The 23,114-nt window shown below is 39.0% G+C and overlaps 1 protein-coding gene across 3 annotated transcripts; it reads left to right on the forward strand.

Annotated features, from left to right (window-relative positions):
* On the forward strand, positions 1-23,114 carry LOC139984463 (U11/U12 small nuclear ribonucleoprotein 48 kDa protein-like). Of its 3 annotated transcripts, none has more exons than XM_071998380.1 (9): positions 1-24; positions 3,640-3,833; positions 12,869-12,985; positions 14,069-14,132; positions 16,421-16,459; positions 18,417-18,599; positions 19,711-19,838; positions 21,352-21,422; positions 21,904-23,114. In XM_071998380.1, the coding sequence occupies exons 2-9, from the start codon at positions 3,681-3,683 to the stop codon at positions 22,364-22,366; spliced, it is 1,218 nt and encodes a 405-aa protein (XP_071854481.1). In that variant the 5' UTR covers positions 1-24; positions 3,640-3,680; the 3' UTR covers positions 22,367-23,114. The 3 variants fall into 3 exon arrangements, with proteins under 3 accessions (XP_071854481.1, XP_071854479.1, XP_071854480.1); XM_071998378.1 differs by lacking the exon at positions 1-24 and adding an exon at positions 1,127-1,279; XM_071998379.1 differs by lacking the exon at positions 1-24 and adding an exon at positions 1,218-1,343.

The raw sequence follows: 23,114 nt of genomic DNA on the forward strand, positions 1-23,114 counted from the left end.
TCCTACTTAATTAGCGGTTCACACGTAAGTATACAGTCAGTCCACATGCGTTGTGATATTCTCAATACTTTTAACTCATCAGCATTGAGCCCTTAATTTTGAGCGTGCTGAACTTGTTTTTTGTTTAAAGTTCAGAAGATACTCGCAGACGTTGAGGAGTGTTCAGTAACACAATATAAAGTCTCAATGAGTAAAGAAAAGAATGTTAAGGGACTTAGGAGAGGGAAGGGGGGGGGGTGGAGAATACTTGTTGCAAGTGAGTGACCATTTATATTTGTCATCTTGCATATTTGGGAATGAAAATACTGGCGACCTTTAAGACCAGGTGCACCTGTTCACCTTTACTGACCTTTGACCTTCAAACAACAATATTGGGTTCTACTTTATTGACTTGGACTATTGTACAAGATATGACGTTTAGTTAAGTTTTGATTACGGTTAATTGGTTGTAACGTTAATTTTACAAAGTTTCATGATGTGAACTATTAACCTTTGAACTCTGTGAAAAAAATAGCAGTGTTTTAATTTCCTCAGGTTAAGGTGGTCAAATTGACCTGCATGCAGTTAAGTATGCCATTTACACATGGATTGCTTGGGAATTGGGACTTTCATGAAGAACAATAACATCCTTTGTATTCACTAAAACGGATCAATATAACAAGTATGACCTATACCATCATCGGCACCATGTAGGCTACTTTTTGTGGTTATGCATGCCGGCTATACGCACAAGCCATATCGGCTACGTCCACACAAAGGCCGGACACGTGTGTGCCATATCTCACCATTTGTATTCAATTTGCCTTTTTGCCAAGGAAAATAAATCGATAAAAATGACGAAACTAAATGGCATATTGAGGAACACTACGGCCAGGAACGGCCTACATGGTTGGAATGTAATGGTGCCAACAATAAATTGTTCATTTATTTGACCTAGTTCCTATTTTGAAACACTGCGAACGGTATGGTAAAAATGATGCTGCCACGGTAATATTAAATATGCCTTTTCATCCTCCCTGCATCCTTACCAATTCTACCCAGTACCCACCAAACCAACATCATTCCCATTGTCACAGTTCCCTGATCCTCCTCTGAACCCACTCCCTTCCCACATGGAGTAGCCTGTCCAACCATGTTTTTACCTCCATGGTCCAACCAACCATACATCTATGCATCTCCAGCAAACTTAGCTGTTCAAGTCTAGCTTATAATTGTACCTAACATTGGCATGCGGGATTCAGGGCGCCGATTCGAATTCAAGATTTATTGAGAATTCAAGGTTTGTAATGAAGGGTACTGTAAACGCAGGAGTCAAGTAATCCGGCCACAAATTCACTCAAGAAGTAACGTTGTAATTTAATGTGCCATATTATTAGCCATTCTTACATTTGCTTAGGAGAGACCTAAATTCGTGATGTCGTTCGTTAAGGAATAGTAGGCCTACACTACAGCCTACATTGGATAATTCAGTAGGCTACAGTAGGCTGAGGCCTAGCCTACTTTAGGTTGCTCTCCTCATTCACGTGGGCTCTCAACTTTTGTCACACATTGTCAGTATTTACTAGTAAAAGACCACATATAATGAAGGCTAGAAGGAGAAACCCCTGCCTTATTATCTTCTGAACATTAATCGGAAAAAGATGGCTTGTAATAAGCTGGTTCTCCACACGGATAGGGTCTCAAATAAGCTACTGTGATTTGTAAAGTGTAACAGTGTAATGACTAATTTAAGGCCTCCTGATCCTTCGGTCTCTAAATTAACTAGACTAATATAGTGAAGGCTTCGTAATTGACGCACCACCGTAGATATTCCTAGATATCACCATGGCAACCATACTGCAGGCAACCTATTAACCTAAAGTATTTGTACAGTATAGTCAGTATTGCCAAGTTCGGCATACTGCGAAGTTCGGACACCCTAAGAAATACACGATTTCACCATGAAAACCTACAGGAAGAGCCAAATTTCACCAAAAGTACGAAGCTACAGTTATTTTCTCTCCAAAATGACCCGTGTGCAAGAAAGTACTTACATATTTGTCAATAAAATGACGGAGATCTATGAAGTCTGTTATAATTACTGAAAGAGCAACTGCGCCACCAATTTTATCACCAGCGCCACACTGTGGGTTGCGTGTCCGAACTTCGCAATACTCTATCAAAGAAATACCAGTTCCACAATCACGAAGAATTTTCTTGGAATACAACGTGAAAACAGTTTGCAGGAAATAAAGTTTGCCCGTGTATCGTAATATAACACAATTCTCCCACCATATCAAGTATATTTTCAGGTGATTTAGACCACAAGATATAGTTTTGGGGTGTTTTAAGGCTTAGGTGTCCGAACTTCGAAGTAACCATGTACCTTAGCAGAGATACGTTACTTATGTATGAATCTGTTTCAGGTACAGTATGTTCTATTTGCCAACAAAATTTTGGTTCATTTTAAAGCTTTTACACTCCCCCCTGTGTTGCAATTTTTTTTTTTTGCTTCTACAAAACTTATTCTTTAAAAATAACCAAAATTCCTCAAGATGATTCCACTACTCCCTCTGCTACATCTAGGCATGCATAGAGAGGATCAGAGCATGGCAAACAGCGTACAACTACAAAGTCAATGGATACACCCACACAGTAAGCTCATGGAAAAATGTGTCAATTACTGGGTATTAACTGACTTTTCACATCTGAAAATCGCATGCAGGTGTGTTTTGGGGTTTTCCTTAATAGATATCGTTCATCAAATCCTTACGAGTCAATAACTAGATTATTGCATTCCACACAGCTCAAATGTTAGGTTCCTTTGGAACGTACTGCAGATGTTAATACTGTATAGCATGGTGGGCTCATAATTGACACACTTAAGGATTTGATCAACGATATCTATCAAGGAAAAATCGAAATCACTCGACTATGTGTTTTTCATGTGTAGTTCCTCAGAAATGTTATGATCTCAAAATATTTAAGGTTCTGTGCTTATGCATCGTACAATTGAGCAGAATTTGACCACAAAATGTCTGCCGTGTCGAGTTCTTTCATACCCCTAAATTGACACATTCGTTGTAAAGCTAACTGTAGTGTAGGCCTTAGTATACATCCATTGACTTAAGATGCTGTTTGCTATGCTCTGAGCCTCTAAGCTCAGACTGGTCAGGTTCCAGAGAGCAGTGTTATCATATTGAGGTAATGTTGGTTATTTTTAGGGAGTAAGATTTCCAAATGCCCAAAAAATGTGCAAAACTGGTGGGAGGGTGTTAAAAGCATAAAAAATATCACAATTTGGTCAGCAGATAGCTGAAATGGATTCAAACTCATGAAATGTGTCATTCTGCTTTGCTGCAAAAAGTTTAGGTGGCCTGCTGTATCGTTGCTAGTAATAATTGAAGGTGCGTCAATTAAGGGGGTGCGTCAATTATGAAGCCTTTACTATACTGTATATACTGTACTGCAAATAGCCTGTGTACTACCCATGCTATTTGCAGTACAGTAGATACAGTACTAGGCAGTTTGCTAACAGCTTTTTTCTATCTCTCTCTCTCTCTCTCGCTCTGAAACGCTACATTTTAAGTGACAGTTCGATATCAAGTTTCTTAAGGAACTATAATAGAATGAGCTTGTCAATTTTGTATTGCTACACAGAAGACGTACAGCTATGAAAGTCTGACAATCCTTTGCACAACATGGAGGATCTTGGGGAACAAATTCCCGGAAGGGATAACTCGTCTGCTCACCGTCAGGAGTTTCTTTCGGAACTTGATGAATTCAGAAGTAGTAGCGAGGAGCGCTTTAATGGAATCCTTGCCAGGCTGGGTTGGACAAAACAAAGTTTACAGGTACATCAACTTGTTATCCTTCAGCAATGGCCCCAGATTTTATCTGGCTAAATTTTGCTGAAAGTTTTGCAAAAGTACCGTAGGTACAAGGTACTGTATTTCCTTTGGGAGGTGTTGACTCTCCAAACAATTCACAGATACTGAGTAGAGTGTATTCAATAACAATCATAATAATAATAATAATAATAATCACTAGTCTTATATAGCGCAGACGCCAACCAAAGTTGTTCAATGCCCCTTACGGGTGCTAAAGGTTCAAAAACCAATAGCGTTGAGAGAAAATGGAGAAGCTCTAAGACAGCGCCTAAATAATAATAGAATCCAAAGTTCAACCGGGAGGGAGTTCCATAAACATGGTGCAGCATTCAGAAATAATTTCCCAGTAAATGGGAAGTGCTGTTAGGGCTACAGCAGAATGCTTGTCGATGATTGAATCATGACTGGCCATTATTTTGATTTCTGGCGTATTTGAGATACAGTAATATAGTACCAATCACTACGGTATTAACTTTGAGGCAGTACGGTTACCGAGTCAAGGTGGTACTTAACGATTAATATTTGGCCAGATCAACTTGATTTCGTTTGTCACATTACGTTATTGTTATTGATCAGATATAAAGTCCAATGGATAGTGATCAGCGTAACGTCACCTGGACATATTGCTGTTCAACGGTATTTTGTTTGGCTTTCTGTCAGAATGTTCTGTCATTCATTTTGAAGTATTCAACTGGTTGATTACATTCCAAATTTAGTAATTTACCATAGTTCCTAAGTGGTCTGGTAACATGAGAATAACCTTCAGGCTGGTGTTGAAAGTCATTTCATTTTGAAGGTATGGCTAGGAAAGGAAGGAAATGCCACTTTTCTTTTTCGTGAAAAAAGGGGATGCTGGAGCGGGGGAAGGGGGGAGGCTGAGGAATGGCACCCATGTTTGGCACTGTATATAAACATCTCACAAGTTACAGGCCTGACACAAGTATTGTGCCCTCTTTAAATTTGTTGGGTTTTCTCGATAACTCAGAATTCCTTGCTCCGGGTCTTAAGGAGAAGCCAAGTTATATTGATTTGTATTACTTTCCATCCTAGCCTTCTGAATGCAACTTACAGTAATTAGCAAAGGCATGGGGTCTAACCTAACATTCAGATCATATGCTGGATATTACAGTTAGGTCTAGACCTACTAGTGTATATAACAAAATGAAGAGTGTGTTGGGTAAATCTTGTTCGGCATAAATCAGATATTGGTGAAAACCAGAGCTTCTGTAAGGCTTGCCTTGTTCCTGGTGGATTGTGGATTTCGTGGATTGTCCGGAGTAGTGGATTGTCCGGAGTAGTCCCCCCCCCCCCCTTACAACACATCAATGATACAGAGTTCGGAGGGACAAACGTATTGCAAGAGTTCTGATCGTTTGGCCTTCTATAATGGTAACCTGTACCGTATCATTTAATAGGCCCTCATTAGACTGGGTACTGTAGGCTACTGTACAGTACAAATACATGCATACTGTACTAGCCATAAAGCAGGCTTTGGTCTTGAGAAAGTCTGGCATTTTTTAATTTGCCATGTTTCATGCAGCCATGGTATAATTATTTCCAAAACAATTTCCAAGTTCTGGACAACCAAATTTGCTGAACATTGGGACGACCCTAACATACAGTAAGACCTGGCTGTCCGAGGGACAACCAGACACAAAGAGCAACAAATGCTGCAGAAGCTCAGCGAAGCTTCTATTTGAGAAACTTGTTTGGATTGGCAATATTTCTGAGCAGTTTACCCATTTCTTTGTGCAGACAAAACATGGGACATTTAAGCGGGATAATGGTGTCATTTCCTTTCCTCCCATCTCCCTTTTTCCTTGCCTTAATATGCTCCTTCGTAGCAGACATAAAAGCAGGTGGAAAGAAAAGGAGAAAGAAACGTAGTCTTGACAGTTACAAGTAGAGCATATATACCAAACACTCGTCTAGGATAAAACTTTTCTTAAAGGTCATATCGTATTAATTGTCATGATCATGGCATGGCAGATATGATCAATAACCAGTGTTTCCATATGTCCAGAAATCAATTTCCCTAAATGACCCCACAGCAGTGGCGTAGCTACGGGGGGGCCAGGGGGGGCCGAGGCCCCCCATGAAATCGGCTGGCCCCCCCACTGGCCCCCCCACTGGGAATGGGGTAAAAAAAAATGTTGTAAAAAAAAAATAAGTGCGATTCACTAATATTTTTTGTTCAATAATTTGGGAAATAGAGTTACACAATTTTCTCGTCTGCATCTGGTAGAATAAGAATAATACAATATCTGTAGTAATCATGAGAATGGTCACACAGCATGGCATGGCAATGGTCGATGCGACGATTGCGACCATACACCACGAACCTTGTTGTGCTGCGCGATATCGATATCTGCTGAATATGTTCAGTGCTTCCACCTAGCGCAACAATCTATCAAAAGATTGGCACCGTTTGTACTGAGCCGAGGTATCAGGTATTCATATATTGCCTCGAGTCAAATAAATATATGCAGGTGCGGATCCAGGGGGTCCGGGGGGTCCGGACCCCCCCCCTGCTCTTGGCCAAAAAAAAAAGAGAAAAAAAAGAGAGAGAAAAAAATAATTAAATTAAACGCCAATTTTAAACATGTAGGACGTCAGAAAAGCGGTTATCCTCACAAGTCAGCCAGGTGTGTCTTTTCCGTCAAATGAACTATAGTGTGCACGCGTGCTACACGTGCCAAAAATGTCTTATAATCTCAATTTTCAGACAGAAAAGTTTCAAAATTGATGTGGTGTTCAAATTTTTTTGGGCGGTGAGGTTACAGAGCGGTAGGCTGCTAGGATGCGCTAACGAATTTTTCATGAGCAAACCCCTCACCCTTCCAAAATCCTGGATCCGGCCCTGCATCAAACAGTGGTGACGGAACGGGAGGGGATTGGGGGCTAAAGGCATTATGATTTTTGTATCATCTCAACTCATCTGATATGTAATACCATATTTCATAGATTGTTTTTTTTCTCATCAATTGAGAAATTGCAGACATGAGATCCATATTTTCAGGCTAGGTACATGCAGCTTAGAATACTCGGGAAGTGCCGTTTCCGGCCATCTGGGGGGTTTGTAAAGCCAAAAAATTTCTTGTACGCTCCGCGCCAACCGATGATGGCGCTCCGCTTAGATAGTCTTACGTTCACGCGCGGCTGGACCAGTCAGATCCCCCCTGTCACAAACCCTGCATCCGCCTCTGATATGTCATTGAATATTCCACGAATATGCCCACGAAACTGTCGAAACATGATTTTCCACTACTGGTAGAGATATAAAATATTGGTAATTCTGAAATTCCTGCAAACATGCGGCTATGCCTGTTCACTACTCACTACTGTATCGCCTTAAAAAATGATGAGTGGAAATTATTTCTCCAGGACCATATCGTATCGTGGGTATTGAGTGCGTCTGATATACGAACGTACGTAGTACGTCTATGATGATATGCACTGTACTGTACTGATAAAAACATAGGTGAATTTCACTCCATGGGAGTGATCACTGAGCACATTCCGGTATAAGAGTGAATTTCCACTCCATTGGAGTAAATCTTGACTCCTAATAGAGTTATATTCACTCATATTAGGAGTGAGGGATAACTCCAATAGAGTTAAATTTCACTCTTAATTTGAAGTGCGCCGAGTGATCACCCCAATGGAATGAAATCCACTCATTTGTTTTTAGAGTGTTGCTAGATATATGAAGAAGAAATTTACATACCAATACATGTTATCGGTCATCGATTGGCACAAAAACCCAGATTCTGATGACAGCTGCCTCAAAAAACCCAATAAATGGCCTAATTAGCACCGAACCACCAATTTGGACCATTACCGAAACATCGATGCGTGTTAGTCTTCCATCCCCTTCCTCTAATGCTATTTAAGTCCACATGTGGGCATATCCTACAAACCTACCGGTAGCCCACAGGGGTTTGAGTTAGGAGAAAGGCCTTGACACCTTGAAACGACAAATGATGCCAACTTCCCTCAAGTTAAAAGTCTGGCTGAGTTGGCAAGGCCAGTCAGCATGAAAGAGAAAATTTTTTTTGGGCATTTCTGTCACCAAAGTTGCACATCTTTTTGGTTGCTATTTTGCCTCACAGGTGCCATCTCCTGCGATCTGGGGGGTGCTGAAATCTCAAATTTTCTCTGTACGCTCCGCGCCAACCAAGGTGGCGCTCCGCTTAGATAGTAACCTCCGGCCCCCCCACAAGAAAGAACAGCCCCCCCATGGCCCCCCCACTCAAAAAATCCTAGCTACGCCACTGCCCCACAGCGTATCTTGAAATCCGGTGACAGTTTACCGAAATGGACTGATTTCAAGGGTTGTTAGCCATAATTACCTTCGGATATATACAAACCGAAAATTATCCCGAAAAGTTTTGCCGAAAAGTATCCCACAAAAATTTTGTCTTCAGAGTGCAAAAATTGTCACAAACTTAGTTTATGCAATACATTGTTTGAACTGTACTTATTAATAGGGGTAAACTATTCCCCATTGCCAAAACATTGCAACTTGTTTATGATCAAAGTACCGCAGCGTAATGTACAGAGCAGAAATCGGAATCGGCTACAACAATATACTGTAGATCATTCTCACATGTCGTATCCACACAAACTGTGGAAAAGTCCAAATTATAAATCTGCCAGATAGTCCTTTTACATAGAATAACATCGAGGCCTGAATAACAAGTAAATATTTGACTTGATCAAGTCTCCCACGGGTGCAATTATTTCCCAAATTTACGGGAAGATTAAGATGGAAGACATTTTGCTACTCACACCAATACTCATACTGGTCGTGTGGTTTGCAATTGGGGGTCCCTAATCTGATAATTAGTAGGCAGTATAAAAATTTCATATTTTTTCCCCCCCGCTAATGTGTAGGCCAATACGCAACCATGGGTTGGACTGAATAATAGAAATGGTTGAATCAATGTCCTTTGTGGGAATGTAACAATTTCTCAGAGCTACTATTTCTGTTAAAATGGAAGGCAATTAAAAAATTTAGAAAAACGCACCCAAAAACGCTGAAATGCTGTTTGGCTTGAACTTTTCCTCGGGTCCATGAATTTTGAAAAACAACAAATTTGATCATGTTTGGCATGTAAATTACCAAGCTGGCACCCTGGTTTGCTGCATCATTGTAAACATTGTTGGCAAGGTATAACACACCACGGTACTTGATTTCCCAAAAAAGAAATGATATATCATGTAACAAACTGTTATAAAAGCTTCCAATTCAGCTGAGAAATCACAAGGTTTGTTATAAGGTAGCCTTGTTAAAATTGCAGTTTTACCTTGTGTGATAAGAATCATAAAAGACCCATTTTTTCACTTGTTCTTTTGTAAATTAATTTACTTCTTTGTAAAGCGCTTTGAGCAGTAACTTTTGTTTACTGATTTGGCGCTATATAAGTCTCATTTATTAATATATTATAAAAAAAAAAAAACTTTAGGCCACTCTATTCAAAAGCACTTGTCTTTCTGAATGGCACGTAGGCACATGAAAAAAAAGAAGAAAAAAAACCCAGTTTATTTTAGTCTTGTTTGTTGTCGGTTATTGTTCTGAAGTTGACGTTTACACAGTGAAATTGCAGAATTAAGTGTCCCTGACACACCTTGGACCTTGAACCAAGAAATGTGTTGAAGAATGACCAATGCCATTTTTTTTCACTCGTAAGAGATGTATTTTATTCCCACTACAAGATCAATTTGACATTATCTTCCCTAGTAAACGATTTTGTATGAAACCATAATGACAGTTAATAAATGTTTTGTAATGTTACATAACATTATTTTTTTTTAACTTTTTGGACAAAGCAATAGCATATTGGATTGATTAGTTTTACTTTGTAAGAGACTTAATGACCATCTGTTGGTTGTGGTCTGGATCTATATTCTGTAGAAACGATGTAAAATACGTCGTTAAGGCCAAATTATGCCTTCCGTCATGTCCGTCATTAAAAGGTCTGTCACGTTCAGTATTGACAAGGTTCCCAACAATTGCAATATTACGAGGAGGCATTTCTTTTTTGAAGAGAATTAATCGTTAACTTGGTAAATTATAGAATGTGTAAAATAATTTCAACTTTCAAGCTTTGCCTATTTAAACATGTCAGGAGGCACAGGCATGCTTTTGTGTCACAAAGGGATGGCTGGCCAGTGAAAAACTCCTGACTTATAATAATAATTTGAAGATTTCCAGTTAATCATTTATGAAATACTGCTGACCAATGAGTTAGTATGCCAGAACAAAGTCAACGATTAATAAGTACACATATTACTTTTAAGGGAAGGTAACGTGCATATATAGGGATGCACCGGATTCAAATTTTTGGATCCGGCCGGAACCGGATTTTGCCGGATAGTACATGAAATCCGGCTGGATAAAATCCGGCCGGAACCGGATTTTTTCATTACACAAAAGAAAATCATTAATAAGAAGTAGAAGTATGAAACAAGGAGTATTATTTTGGTTCATCTTTAGAAACAGTGGGTCAGACCATTGAGAAAATTAAATTAAACATGTTAAACCTAATTTTTCCTTACTTTGAATGTTTTTATTAATTTTTGGAAATAGTTTACATTGATTTAAGTTAATACCAACACCTTTTTAAGGAATAATTCAGTCCAGATTTTGAAAAAGATCTGGCCGGATTTTGAAAAAGATCCGGCCGGATTTTGAAAAATATCCGGCCGGAACCGGATAATTGCTCACTATCCGGCCGGATAGTCCGGCCGGACCGGATATCCGGTGCATCCCTAACCTACATATATATGGAACACAGTTCGGCCGTGAATATCCCTCAACACAATAACTTGGTAACTTTATATTAAGCCTAGATATTTGATATATATAGGAAAATAACTTTTTAATAACTAATTGATCTGGTTGTAAAGTGTTCGCCTGTTTTCGGCAGTAATGCTATGTGGTACTTGACTGCGTGCATCGGATGATTGGGTGAAATGGAAAGCTGCTATAGAAGGGGGAAATAGGCGTGCTCTCAAGCTGTTATCGTCACACCATAGACAAGACACATCGCACCCGGGGAATCCAAATAGTGGAAAGAGACCCACGTGAAATATTGCTTGACACGTGGTACGGCGGGAAAGAAATGTGGTGCATCCTCGGCGATGCCTAAGTCAACATATCATCCTCGGCGATGTATGTGTTTGAAACTTAAAAGTGGCTATAATCATCCTAGTCGATGTATAAGAAAAGGATTAAGTTGACACAGAAATACCTACGCTACTATACAGTACCTCTCTGGAGGTTTTGCCTGAAGTGAACGTCCCCTACTCATGCTACCAACTCTAACCAATAGGAAACACCCGTTAAGGAATGTGGAATGGCGAGTAGTACCTAATGAATTTGCATTCCAAGTTGTTTGCTGCATAGATATAGACATAAATATGAATTTGGTTTTACGGTCTCTGAAAGTGCTAGTTTCTGTTTAAGAAGAGCCTGTTTATAGTGATAATGGATGGTGTTGTCTGGACTAGACAGCCATCCTACAATGTCAGACAGACTGTTTCATACACACATGTACAATATACGTGTGCATTTGTCAGTGCCTACAGTAAGACTGTGCATACCAACTTCTACGTCACTGCACTCAGTAAGTGTATGTCTTGGTGTCTGCATTTAGCCATTAATTAGTTTCTCTTGTTCAGGGTGCACAGGTCTGGCTTCAGTAAAATACTTCTCGGCTATACATAAGTTGCATTTCTCGTTGTGGGGTCGTACGGACTGGCTTTTGTGATAATCCTCCACTTGATGTTGTACAGTAGTCTATTTTATCATTCTTCAATTCCCTGATGTGTTTGCTTAATAATTCTGTTGTGTTTTTCTTTTTCTCATCTTTGAATGAGCTCTTGTGATTGCTAAGATTCTGTGTTATTTCCACCTGTGATCTCTGCTTGCAGGGCTCAAACTTAACGGTCGTCCAATCGTCTGAGACGACCAAAAAGCATGTTGGACAACCTAAAACCCTGCTTAGGTTGTACTGTATATGACTATCTTTTTTGCCTTGCGTGTTCAACACTTCGAACAAGACTTGGAAAATCCCTATTGTTTAAATAAGACTCCGCCCCAAAAATTATAGTCGCTTGTTGGTAACGCCTCCCATTCATATTAGAAAAAAACATAAGAAATAAGGTGCATGTTTCAAAGAATCCAAATGCTTTCATTTGGACAACCAATGAATCCTTTGGACAATCAAATTTAAATGCAAGGTTGTCCGAAGAACAACCTTAAAATTCTCTTAAAAATTTGCCCTGGCTTGGTACGGTAGTTGACCCCTGATTGTACAGTAGGCATTCACCATTTATGTTCATGTTTATTCTTCATGCTTTTATCGTAAGGTGGGCTGTACCATGTGATATTTCGCTGTCTGTTTCTTTTTGGAGGCGGGCGAAGCTATTCTCTGTACATAAAAGAACCGTAATGAAGGTTTGAAAAACCCGAACGGGCTAAGGCCTACAGTATCTCTTCGCAGGAGGGCTAACGGGAGGTGGCACAAAGTCCCCGTAACTGAGTCCTGAGAAAGCCTGGGTTAAGGCCTATATCTATACTGGGGATGCCCAAGGGTCGCTGAAAGCCCCAAAAATCCCATGGAACCCGACTGAGAAAAAGTGGGAACACGGGGAAGGCCTAAGCAAGAACAGTAAATACAAGAAGTACATGAAAATAATACAAGGTCAGGGGTTTGATCCCCTCCTTCGGCTAATGAGTCCCAAAAGGACAAAACTGGTCGGCAGTGGACTTTTCCTGGTGTGTTTAACTGTTAATCTAATACTGTATATATATATATATATATATATATATATATCTATGTATATATATCTATGTATATATATCTATGTATATATATATATATATATATATATATTTATATATATATATATACATGTATTATACGAGAAAAATGCCATTTAGATATCAAAGCTGCCATACACTCAATGGATGTTTTTCTTACATTATGTAGGGAGATGATATGGTGCTATGTCCAGTTGATTCCAGACATTGGGTGCCCGAGAGTTCCTTCTCTAAACACACCGAGGCCTGTCAATGGTCACAGGAAGGATACTCTAAAGAAGATTATGTAAGTTGTGTATATTGTCTATATTATATATTCGAGTTGGTTAGCACCACATTTGATCTCTAGAGTAAGGCAAAAATATGTCACCAAACAGAACTAGTATTGTTCGATACAGGTGAAAAACGCCCACAGTGGAATTATGACCTTCCTTACCGGTTCCGAACCTCTGGACATACAATCAGCGTCCATAGCCTAGTGGTTAGGGTGTCCGCGTACAAAGCGGGAGGCCCGGGTTCGAATCCAGGTGGAGGCTGAAAGTTTTTCAACTGTTATGGATTTTACAACTCCATTATGTATAGTACATACGGTATATTATATTATATTATATATATATGTACAGTACTGTATATAAGGGAAGGATTCTGGCATATGTGAAGGACATTCATTGCAGGATAAGGGGCTGACACTTTCTGTCAAATGAACCGTGATATGAGTATACGATTTATTTGTCAGTGTATGGTTAAATCGTCAGGCATTACATGGTGGCTACAAAGTACATGTTAGAGTTGATGTCAATTGTACAGCAGACTGCTACAGTGCTTTGTAGGGTCGCACTGGAGACGTCGACCAGTCGTTCAGAAACGTCAAATTCAGGATTGCATGGCAAGTAAATACCCCGAATGGTTAAAAGGAAAAATGATGTTATCACCTTCGGAGATAGTGGTACAGTTTTGATTGTTTGATTGTAGGCCTATCATCAACCCAAGGGGAAATTTTACTGACCTAAAGCTGTTGTTCTATTCCACAAGCTTACACATCATTTCACCTATTAAGTACAGTATGTTGTACATTGTATCTATATTGTATCTAACCCTAGTTCATTCTATTCTTTTGTTTTTTTTTGCTATGTTTATCTCGGACAATCAAATTTACTTTTTTCGGCAACCGAAAAGGTGTAAAGACCTGGTTTCCAAACTAAAAATACCATTCTTCAGAATCTGCCCTTCCGCTGTGCTTTTCTGGATTTATTGATGTGGATGCATATTTTCACCTTTTCGTCCAATTATGTGATTTCAATTCTCTGATGTTCATTGATTATTGTAAAATATTATTTGTTACTGCTCACTTCTTTCCTGTTTTCCACAGCTATCTGCCCCATCTTCATCGTTTTTCTACGAAAAACATGGTACAGTGTTTGCAATGAAACTTGGTGAGTGTGTATTCCAATTTAAACGGTGGTTTTTTTTATTGGCGTTACGATCTTTCGAGTGAAAATTCACTGTTTGGCAGAGGGGGTGGTGGAATTGGCTACAATTTGTTCACATCATAAAAGGTTGGCATTCAAAATTTATGTGTGTACTTGTTTCGTTTAGTTCATGAGCTACAGTTGTAAATTTCAATAAAGCTCCTCATCTTTCATTTGCAAATCTCCATAGAAAAATAACTTTGTTTACGAAGGATGATACATTTGAAGAAAAATCCATTTGTTTGTTCTTGGATGTGCATTTCCGCCTTGGATATTATTTGCGGATAATATATACCCTTAAAACTTTGATTATGAGAAGGTCTGCCTGACTCAACATAGAGTTCAGAACCTGTATATAACCTGTTACATAGCTCCCTGCAGTAAATTAGGGTTATGTGTTATCTTAAGCTTTATACATGACCTATGATCTATTAATATGACCTATGATATTAATATGACCTAGATACAGACTCAACATACATGTTCAGTACATGTGTGTATATAACCTGTTACATAGCTCCCTGCAGTAAATTAGGGTTATGTGTGATCTTAAGCTTTGTACATGACCTATGACCTATTAATTTGACCTATGACATGTTAATATGACCTAGATACAGACTCAACTTACATGTTCAGTACATGTATATATACATAACGTGTTACATACTGTAGCTCTGTGCAGTATAATATGGTTATGTGTGATCTTACGCTTTTTACATGACCTATGACCTATTAATATGACCTAGGACCTATTAATATTTCACAATTGTCTGAAATGTTTTGTATTCTTTTAATTCTTTTTTATCTGTCTTAACATGCTGTACTTGTACTATACCCTTAATAAGGCGTACTGTAATAAGGCCTACTGTGATTAGGCTTACTGTGATTAGGCCTTCTGTGATTAGGCCTACTGTGATTAGGCCTACTGTGATTAGGCCTACTGTGATTAGGCCTACTGTGATTAGGCCTACTGTGATTAGGCCTACTGTGATTAGGCCTACTGTGATAGGCCTACTGTGATATGCCTACTGTGATTAGGCCCACTGTGATTAGGCCTACTGTAATAAGGCCTACTGTGATTAGGCCTACTGTGATTAGGCCTACTGTGATTAGGCCTACTGTGATAGGCCTACTGTGATATGCCTACTGTGATTAGGCCCACTGTGATTAGGCCTACTGTAATAAGGCCTACTGTGATTAGGCCTACTGTGATTAGGCCTACTGTGATTAGGCCTACTGTGATAGGCCTACTGTGATATGCCTACTGTGATTAGGCCCACTGTGATTAGGCCTACTGTAATAAGGCCTACTGTGATTAGGCCTACTGTGATTAGGCCTACTGTAATAAGGCCTACTGTGATATGCCTACTGTGATTAGGCCCACTGTGATTAGGCCTACTGTAATAAGGCCTACTGTGATTAGGCCTACTGTGATTAGGCCTACTGTGATAGGCCTACTGTGATATGCCTACTGTGATTAGGCCCACTGTGATTAGGCCTACTGTAATAAGGCCTACTGTGATTAGGCCCACTGTGATTAGGCCTACTGTAATAAGGCCTACTGTGATTAGGCCTACTGTGATTAGGCCTACTGTGATTAGGCCTACTGTGATAGGCCTACTGTGATATGCCTACTGTGATTAGGCCCACTGTGATTAGGCCTACTGTAATAAGGCCTACTGTGATTAGGCCCACTGTGATTAGGCCTACTGTAATAAGGCCTACTGTGATTAGGCCTACTGTGATTAGGCCTACTGTGATTAGGCCTACTGTGATAGGCCTACTGTGATATGCCTACTGTGATTAGGCCTACTGTGATTAGGCCTACTGTGATTAGGCCTACTGTGATTAGGCCTACTGTGATTAGGCCTACTGTGATTAGGCCTACTGTGATTAGGCCTACTGTGATAGGCCTACTGTGATATGCCTACTGTGATTAGGCCCACTGTGATTAGGCCTACTGTAATAAGGCCTACTGTGATTAGGCCCACTGTGATTAGGCCTACTGTAATAAGGCCTACTGTGATTAGGCCTACTGTGATTAGGCCTACTGTGATTAGGCCTACTGTGATAGGCCTACTGTGATATGCCTACTGTGATTAGGCCTACTGTGATTAGGCCTACTGTGATTAGGCCTACTGTGATTAGGCCTACTGTGATTAGGCCTACTGTGATTAGGCCTACTGTGATTAGGCCTACTGTACTGTGATGTTTTAATTGTAATTCCATTTGATATCTTCCTCTCCTCCTAGATCAAGCAACGCTAAATGAGATTCTTTCAAGAGTTAACGGTAAGTGAAAAGTCTGACAATGTCCCGGTCTTGCGGGGAAAGGGGAGGGGCAAGGGGTAGGTGAGATAGGGAGGAGTGGTAAATGAAAGTAGATTATCTGTTGCCATGCTAGTAGCATCAAGCTTTTTATCCATGTGATTTATCGCCAAAGTTTACCCGATTGCAGGTAGGCCTGGCACAGTATTGCAAATAGCATCAGGCCAAGTAGTTACAGATGTATGTATTTGACCTCTTACGTGGAGGCATCTGACTGTAATTTTGATTGGTTCTGAAGAATATGGATACGTTATAAATTTGCATATTAAACCATCCTTATACTTTCAAGCACACACACCTAAATACTGACAGAAATTGTTCCATACTCTTTTTGGAAATAATGTTGTGAGGTCGGTATCAGCCCTTTTTTTTGTTGAATTTATATTTTTATTTATTTTCATTTTTTTTCAATTTTTTCTCATAATTTTCCATTTTTTTTTTTTAAATTTTTTTGACAATGAAACTTTGCACTGTACTCTTTATTTACAGGCTCAATTGTACTCTTCTTGATGTGTCTGAAGACACGAAGGTTGCTATGGAAACACATGATCCATATTGCTTTGTATCCTTCACATGTATCCTTACTCGAATCTTGTTGAACTGCATAAATTTGGTATTGAACGGCTGTACAGTAGCTGGGAGTATTTGATGACATTTGGACAGATTAACTGTATTGGGCAGAGATTCAAGCTGTAGCTGATTTGGATTCACAATAAGTCAGACTTGAGGCATTTCAGGCTTTATCAGATGGTTATATCGATTTAATAATAAGAAATGTAAAAAATTATATGAATAAAAAAAAAATGTTATATAAATTTTGTTATAAATAAGGTGAATTGGCTGCTTTGCATTTGTGAATGCATTTAGAATCAGTACTGTTGCACAGTAGGAAGTTAATGTTAATGGGATGAAATATATGAAATTATTCACATTTCATATTGAAATTTTAGAGTGAATGATGTCATCATGGGAATTCAGCTGAAAATGTGTTTGTTTTTCGTAACAACATTTAACTCACTTATTGACAATAGGGATGGAATGTGTTTGGTAAGAAAATATCACACATTGGTGAAACTCTCAAATAAAGAGAACTTTCACGACTTAAAGGAAAGTGCCAAAATGTATCACATTTCAAAGGATAAATAAAAAAAAAAGATTTTCATAGGAAAGTTAAGCTTTTACAGACCACCTACCATGATCCATTGCCACAAAGAAACTAGCATTAAGCCAATCAAAATAGGTCACTTCTAATCAGCCGTACCTTAAGGTAGATTAGGTTCTCAACTTTAACAGTGGAATATTTTCTCTTCAAAATTGATAATAATAATAATAAGAGTAATGATAATAATAAAATGTATTTATATAGCACTTTACATAAAAGAATATCTCAAAGCACATTGCATGGGACTATTGTAAAGTCTAAACAGGAACAAATAGAGGATAAATACAGAGTAAAACAAGGTTATAAAGTCAAAGCAAAATCAGAAATCAAATAAATCGATCAATCAATAAATTACTAAATGTGAGTGTCAATACATCGTCTACCATCATAATAGCTCCGATCATTATATTTCCTAAACTTCATTTTTTAGGAATTATCGATCAGTACAGAGTAATAAAAGGTTATGAAGTAGTCAAAGCAAAATCAGAAATCAATCGATCGATCAATCAATAAATGACTAAATGTGGGTGTTAATACGTTGACTGCCATCATAATAGCTCTGATCGTTAATATTTCCTAAACTTCATTTTTTAGGAATTATCGATAATAAGTACAGAGTAATAACAGGTTATGAAGTAGTCAAAGCAAAGTCAGAAATCAATGGATCAATCAATAAATTACTAAATGTGAGTGTCAATACATCGACTGCCATCATAAATTACTCCGATCATTATATTTTCCTAAACTTTCATTTTGTAGGAAAGCCAACCTTCAAAAACGTGCCTCGGACAGCCGAGAGGGCATGTACAGACTTTACCCAAGCCGAGAAGCTGGCCATATATGACCACGTCGTAGCTCAGGGTCAAAGGTCACGAAGCTCGTCATCAAGGTTGATCGAAGAGATCGGAGTCGATGCAGAGACGTCAGGAACTAACAAGATTTGTAAGTTGTTTTTTTTTGTCCATTTATTTCTTCATACCTTTTATCTAGATAAAATCATGTTTGCTTGCATCCATTTTTATAGAATGGCCTTGCATTCCTGAAAGTAACATTGTCTATTGTGTTGAATCCAATAATTATTCAGAGAGAGGGAGGGAGAGAGAGTGTATGTATGTATACTGATAAGATGAGAACCTTTTAAAAATTGGCCAATAAATATCCACTTGTGTGAGTGATCATAATCCAAAAAGAACAGCAAACAAATATGAACAAATAGACAGCCCTCCAGTATTAAAGGCATTGAAGACTCGCCCCAAACCGCGTGCCGCGCTCTGAAAAAGTTAACTTTCCGTTGCTTGCAAGTGAAGTTTTCTTCTTGTCGCTACAAAATGCAGACTATAATGAAATAGTGATACCTTGTTATCTTTTATCTAGACCTGATATGTCCATCACTGCTATGTACACTGTGTTGTGGGTATTGACCGTAGCTGTATGTATTGACCATAGGTTGCAAGCTGTGTGTGTATTTTCTGGGATCGATGGTGGTGTCTAACACTTCTGTTACACCTCATTCGAAACTAGGTCAGATTACCGGCATGAGACGTTTCTTTGTGCGCGAGTCTTCACACCCTTTAAAAGCTCTGACTGCTCTGAAATGAACATATTTAAATCCAAATCCAAAAATTCATTATTTTAAATTTTTTTAATAACATCCAATGAAATATCCTTTAGTCGTATTTTGTACTTAATTTCAACCAATGAATAGTCCGTACATAATTTGTATTCAATTCCAACTAATGAAAAATGTCCCTACATATTTAACTTCAACCAATGAAATGTCCCAACTGAACATATTTTCATATTTAAATCCAACCAGATAAAATGCCCCAGGTACATATTTTAGGACAAAGATTTGTGCTTGTCAGATTGAAATATTTCAGGGTTCTTCTGGTCAAACATTTAACCAACAAATTTTTAAGACAAACTATCTTTGTTACCTCATCTGGGGGAATTGTTGGGGGAATTGTCTATCAATTTAGCACTCCTCTCATTTCAATTGGATGACGATGGTGGTAGTATCAGCCTTTTATGTCTCCCTACCCGAATCTTTCAGTATCTGCAAGACCAGGACAGAAGAAGCTGTCCCGAGTAGAGCTGTTGAAACAGATGAGAGATTACAAGAGAAGGAGACAGAGTTATCGAGCCAAAAACGTTCACATCACCAAACGATCCCAGACGGACGTAAGTCGCAACGACCCATCCGTGGGTCTTCATTTATCTAACATCGTCTCGCCCGTCATCTGTCCCGCCCCGCCGGAGAATGTCCCCCCTCTCGCCACAGTGATGTGTTGCTACATCCACTCACTGCAAAGTTTGACACAGGTGACCAAAAATGACAGTCACCGACATTTAGCATCTAGCAAAAGACACATAGAGGCTGACTAGGAGACATACCCGGCCCTGTCGGAGATCTATGCATATTACTATGCATAAACTATGCATAAACTATGCATAAACTATGCATATTACAGCAAAATGAATAATTTATGCGGTATCGAATCGCAAGATGCTATGCATAAAAGACAAATTGCTGGACAAGACAAAAAAGAGATGGATGGCCTTTTTTTTTATACAAAGTGACAGTGGTATTTTTTAAGACACAAAACCTGTTTCACAAAATTTAAAGCACTATAATTTAATTGCCTGCGGTACAGGGTTAAACAGAAATAAGGAACATAACCACAGAACATGGAAACTGTTAACTGAATTAATGGCTGAGTGACCAGAAAGATTTTAAGTTGCCTTTACTCTGAAAAAGGGTTTGATATTTTTTTATGATTTTTTTTTTAAAGGAAGCAAATGATTTTCTGTGCAATTGCATCCCCTCCCCCTTTTTTTTTTTGGTCATAATTGTTTTGAGAGCAAATGAATAAAAATTTTTGTTGGTTATCATTCATTTTGTTACGCTGCGAAGGGCTACATTTGTAAACATCTATTGACAGTGTAACAAGCGTACAACTAGAGTAGGTCTGTCTTTGAGATTAAGAATTTTGTAATCATTCTTTCATGCATTTGATATTAAAATTTGTTTTCTTGTAAAATTTTAACTAGAGATTAGATGATACCATATTTGTAAACTAAATTATCCAGCGGTGTAGTTTATTGTTTATGAATCTGATGTATGGAAGAAGTACAGAATTGGTCTATTCATCATTTATTTCAAGGCCAAAAAAACCCTGTTATTAATAGTGAGATTGCAACAAGTTCTTGCATCATGATGGATTGTGTAATTAGCTCCTTGTTGTTCTCTATTATATTGATAACTGCGAAAGCAGAGACAGAGAGCAGGTGGTGCCCTACAAAGTTGGTGATTAGATCAGATAATAGGAACATTGACCACCTGGGAAATTAATCCAAGGACAGGCTACAAAAAGTTGGGTCATTAAATTTGGAATTTGCTACAAGTGTGGATGCTGAACACAAGACGGTGTCTGTGGGCGGAGTCTTTTGCTTCAAGTGTGGATGCTCGATAGTGAACACCATCCTCAGAAAGCATCTAGTAGGCTATATAAACGTATATGTGTGAATTTTGTACTTGGAACTGACAGTAGGTCCTCTTATAGGGTACACATCAGATGGTATTAAAACATTATTTTGAAGCATGGCCTATTGCAGTTTGCTTAGGAAAATATGATGATTCATGAAAGGCTTGAAGAAATCTTTACTCTGTACTTTTTTACTTTTGATGATTTAGATATTGAGAGAAATCATCGCCAATCAAATGGAGGACGCAGAGGCAGAATGGCGGGCTCTTCACCAAGAAGGGTGAGTGGAATTAAATGATCACGATAAACCTACCCCCTTCCCTATCATGCTGTAGCCAGGTGTATCCAGTTGCAGCCTACAACTAAGTGAACATTGTTATCCAACTTAAATAATAATAATATTTGCTTTTTATATAGTGCTTTATACCAGTGATAGGTCTCAAAGCGCTTTACAGACGTTATATTACCCCTGGTCAATGATAACCTGTCCCAGAGACAATCCCTCCAGGCGGCTGCAGTTATATACTGCGCCCAATGACAAGTTACCTCACAGGTACCCATTTAACCCCTGGGTGGAGAGAGGCAAGCGAGATCAAGCATCTTGCCCAAGGACACACCGTAATGAACTAGGCAGGAATGGAACCAGCAATCCTTGGATCACGAGTCTGACGCCTTAGCCAATTGGCCACCACCCTCTCAACGAAATTGTTTTGTTTTGCATAGTAGTAACTGCCAAAAATATCTTTTTTATGATTTCATAGAACCGTTGATGATGGTGGTGATGATGATGATGATGATGATGAGAGAAGAGAGAAGAATACAACCCTTGAACAAAGCACTTCATTTGAAGAGACCGTAAGTTCCATCAGGAAGTATCGACAGGAGAGCGGACCGGTCACCGACCAATCAGAAAACAGCATGGGAAATCCAGAAGATGACCTCCATCGAGGTGATTCAGAGTTAGAGAGAGATCGCATCGAACGAGACAGATGCGATCGGCGCGAGGGCAAGGAAGGTGTAAACGGAGTCAAACGGGAAAGTAGTCCCGGAGGCAGTGTCCCCGTAGAGTCTCCAAAAGATGATAGTGAGCGGAGGAGAGGACCCGGCCAGGAGATGCAGAGAGATACATCACCGGAGCCTCGCGTGCGATCAAAGAAGCACAAACATCATCACTCTAAGAAACACAAAAGACACAAACACAGGCGCTCCAAGGAGAGGACTTAAGGTCCGTACCGTGTCCACTGTCCAAAAGGAAAGTTGCAGCAGCTGCAATAATATCCTCTACAGCTGAAACAGTTATCAAAACAATGTTAATTATCTCGGCCAATCAACAGGTGTCTAGTATGGCTGCAGCAGCTGCAATAATATCCTCTACAGCTGAAATGATATCAAACAACATAAATTATCTCGGCCAATCAACAGGTGTCTATTGTGGCTGTAGCAGCTGCAATAATATCCTCTACAGCTGAAATGATATCAAACAACATAAATTATCTCGGCCAATCAACAGGTGTCTATTGTGGCTGCAGTAGCTGCAAAATCCTCTACAGCTGAAACTATCAAAACAATGTAAAATGATGTCGGCCAACCATCATGGTGTAACTTTCCACACAAGTGAACAGTTAATTTGCGGCTGTCATGGTGTAATGGGTGCATGTTATCTACTACATCGTTCCGTACGTAAGAACGGTGTATACGTACTTGTGCATGCGTGACGTCCCATACTCACAACATTGTATGAACTTTTAAATAGTAAGCGGGATATTTATTTAAGCCAGATTATAATATATGTCAAGTAGCTTAGCTTTTTATTTTTGGTTGGCTCATCTTTGATAGTTGTGTCGATCTAATCCATCATTGATGTGTTTTCTCATGAGATGTATAATGGGCTTTCTCATGATTGTATCTTTATCTGTGATGGATGCTAAACAAACACTACAAATAAATAATATTAACCTCCAGGTGTATTTTA

Source organism: Apostichopus japonicus, chromosome 17, assembly GCF_037975245.1.
Source record: "Apostichopus japonicus isolate 1M-3 chromosome 17, ASM3797524v1, whole genome shotgun sequence".
NCBI classification, from domain to species: Eukaryota; Metazoa; Echinodermata; class Holothuroidea; order Aspidochirotida; family Stichopodidae; genus Apostichopus; species Apostichopus japonicus.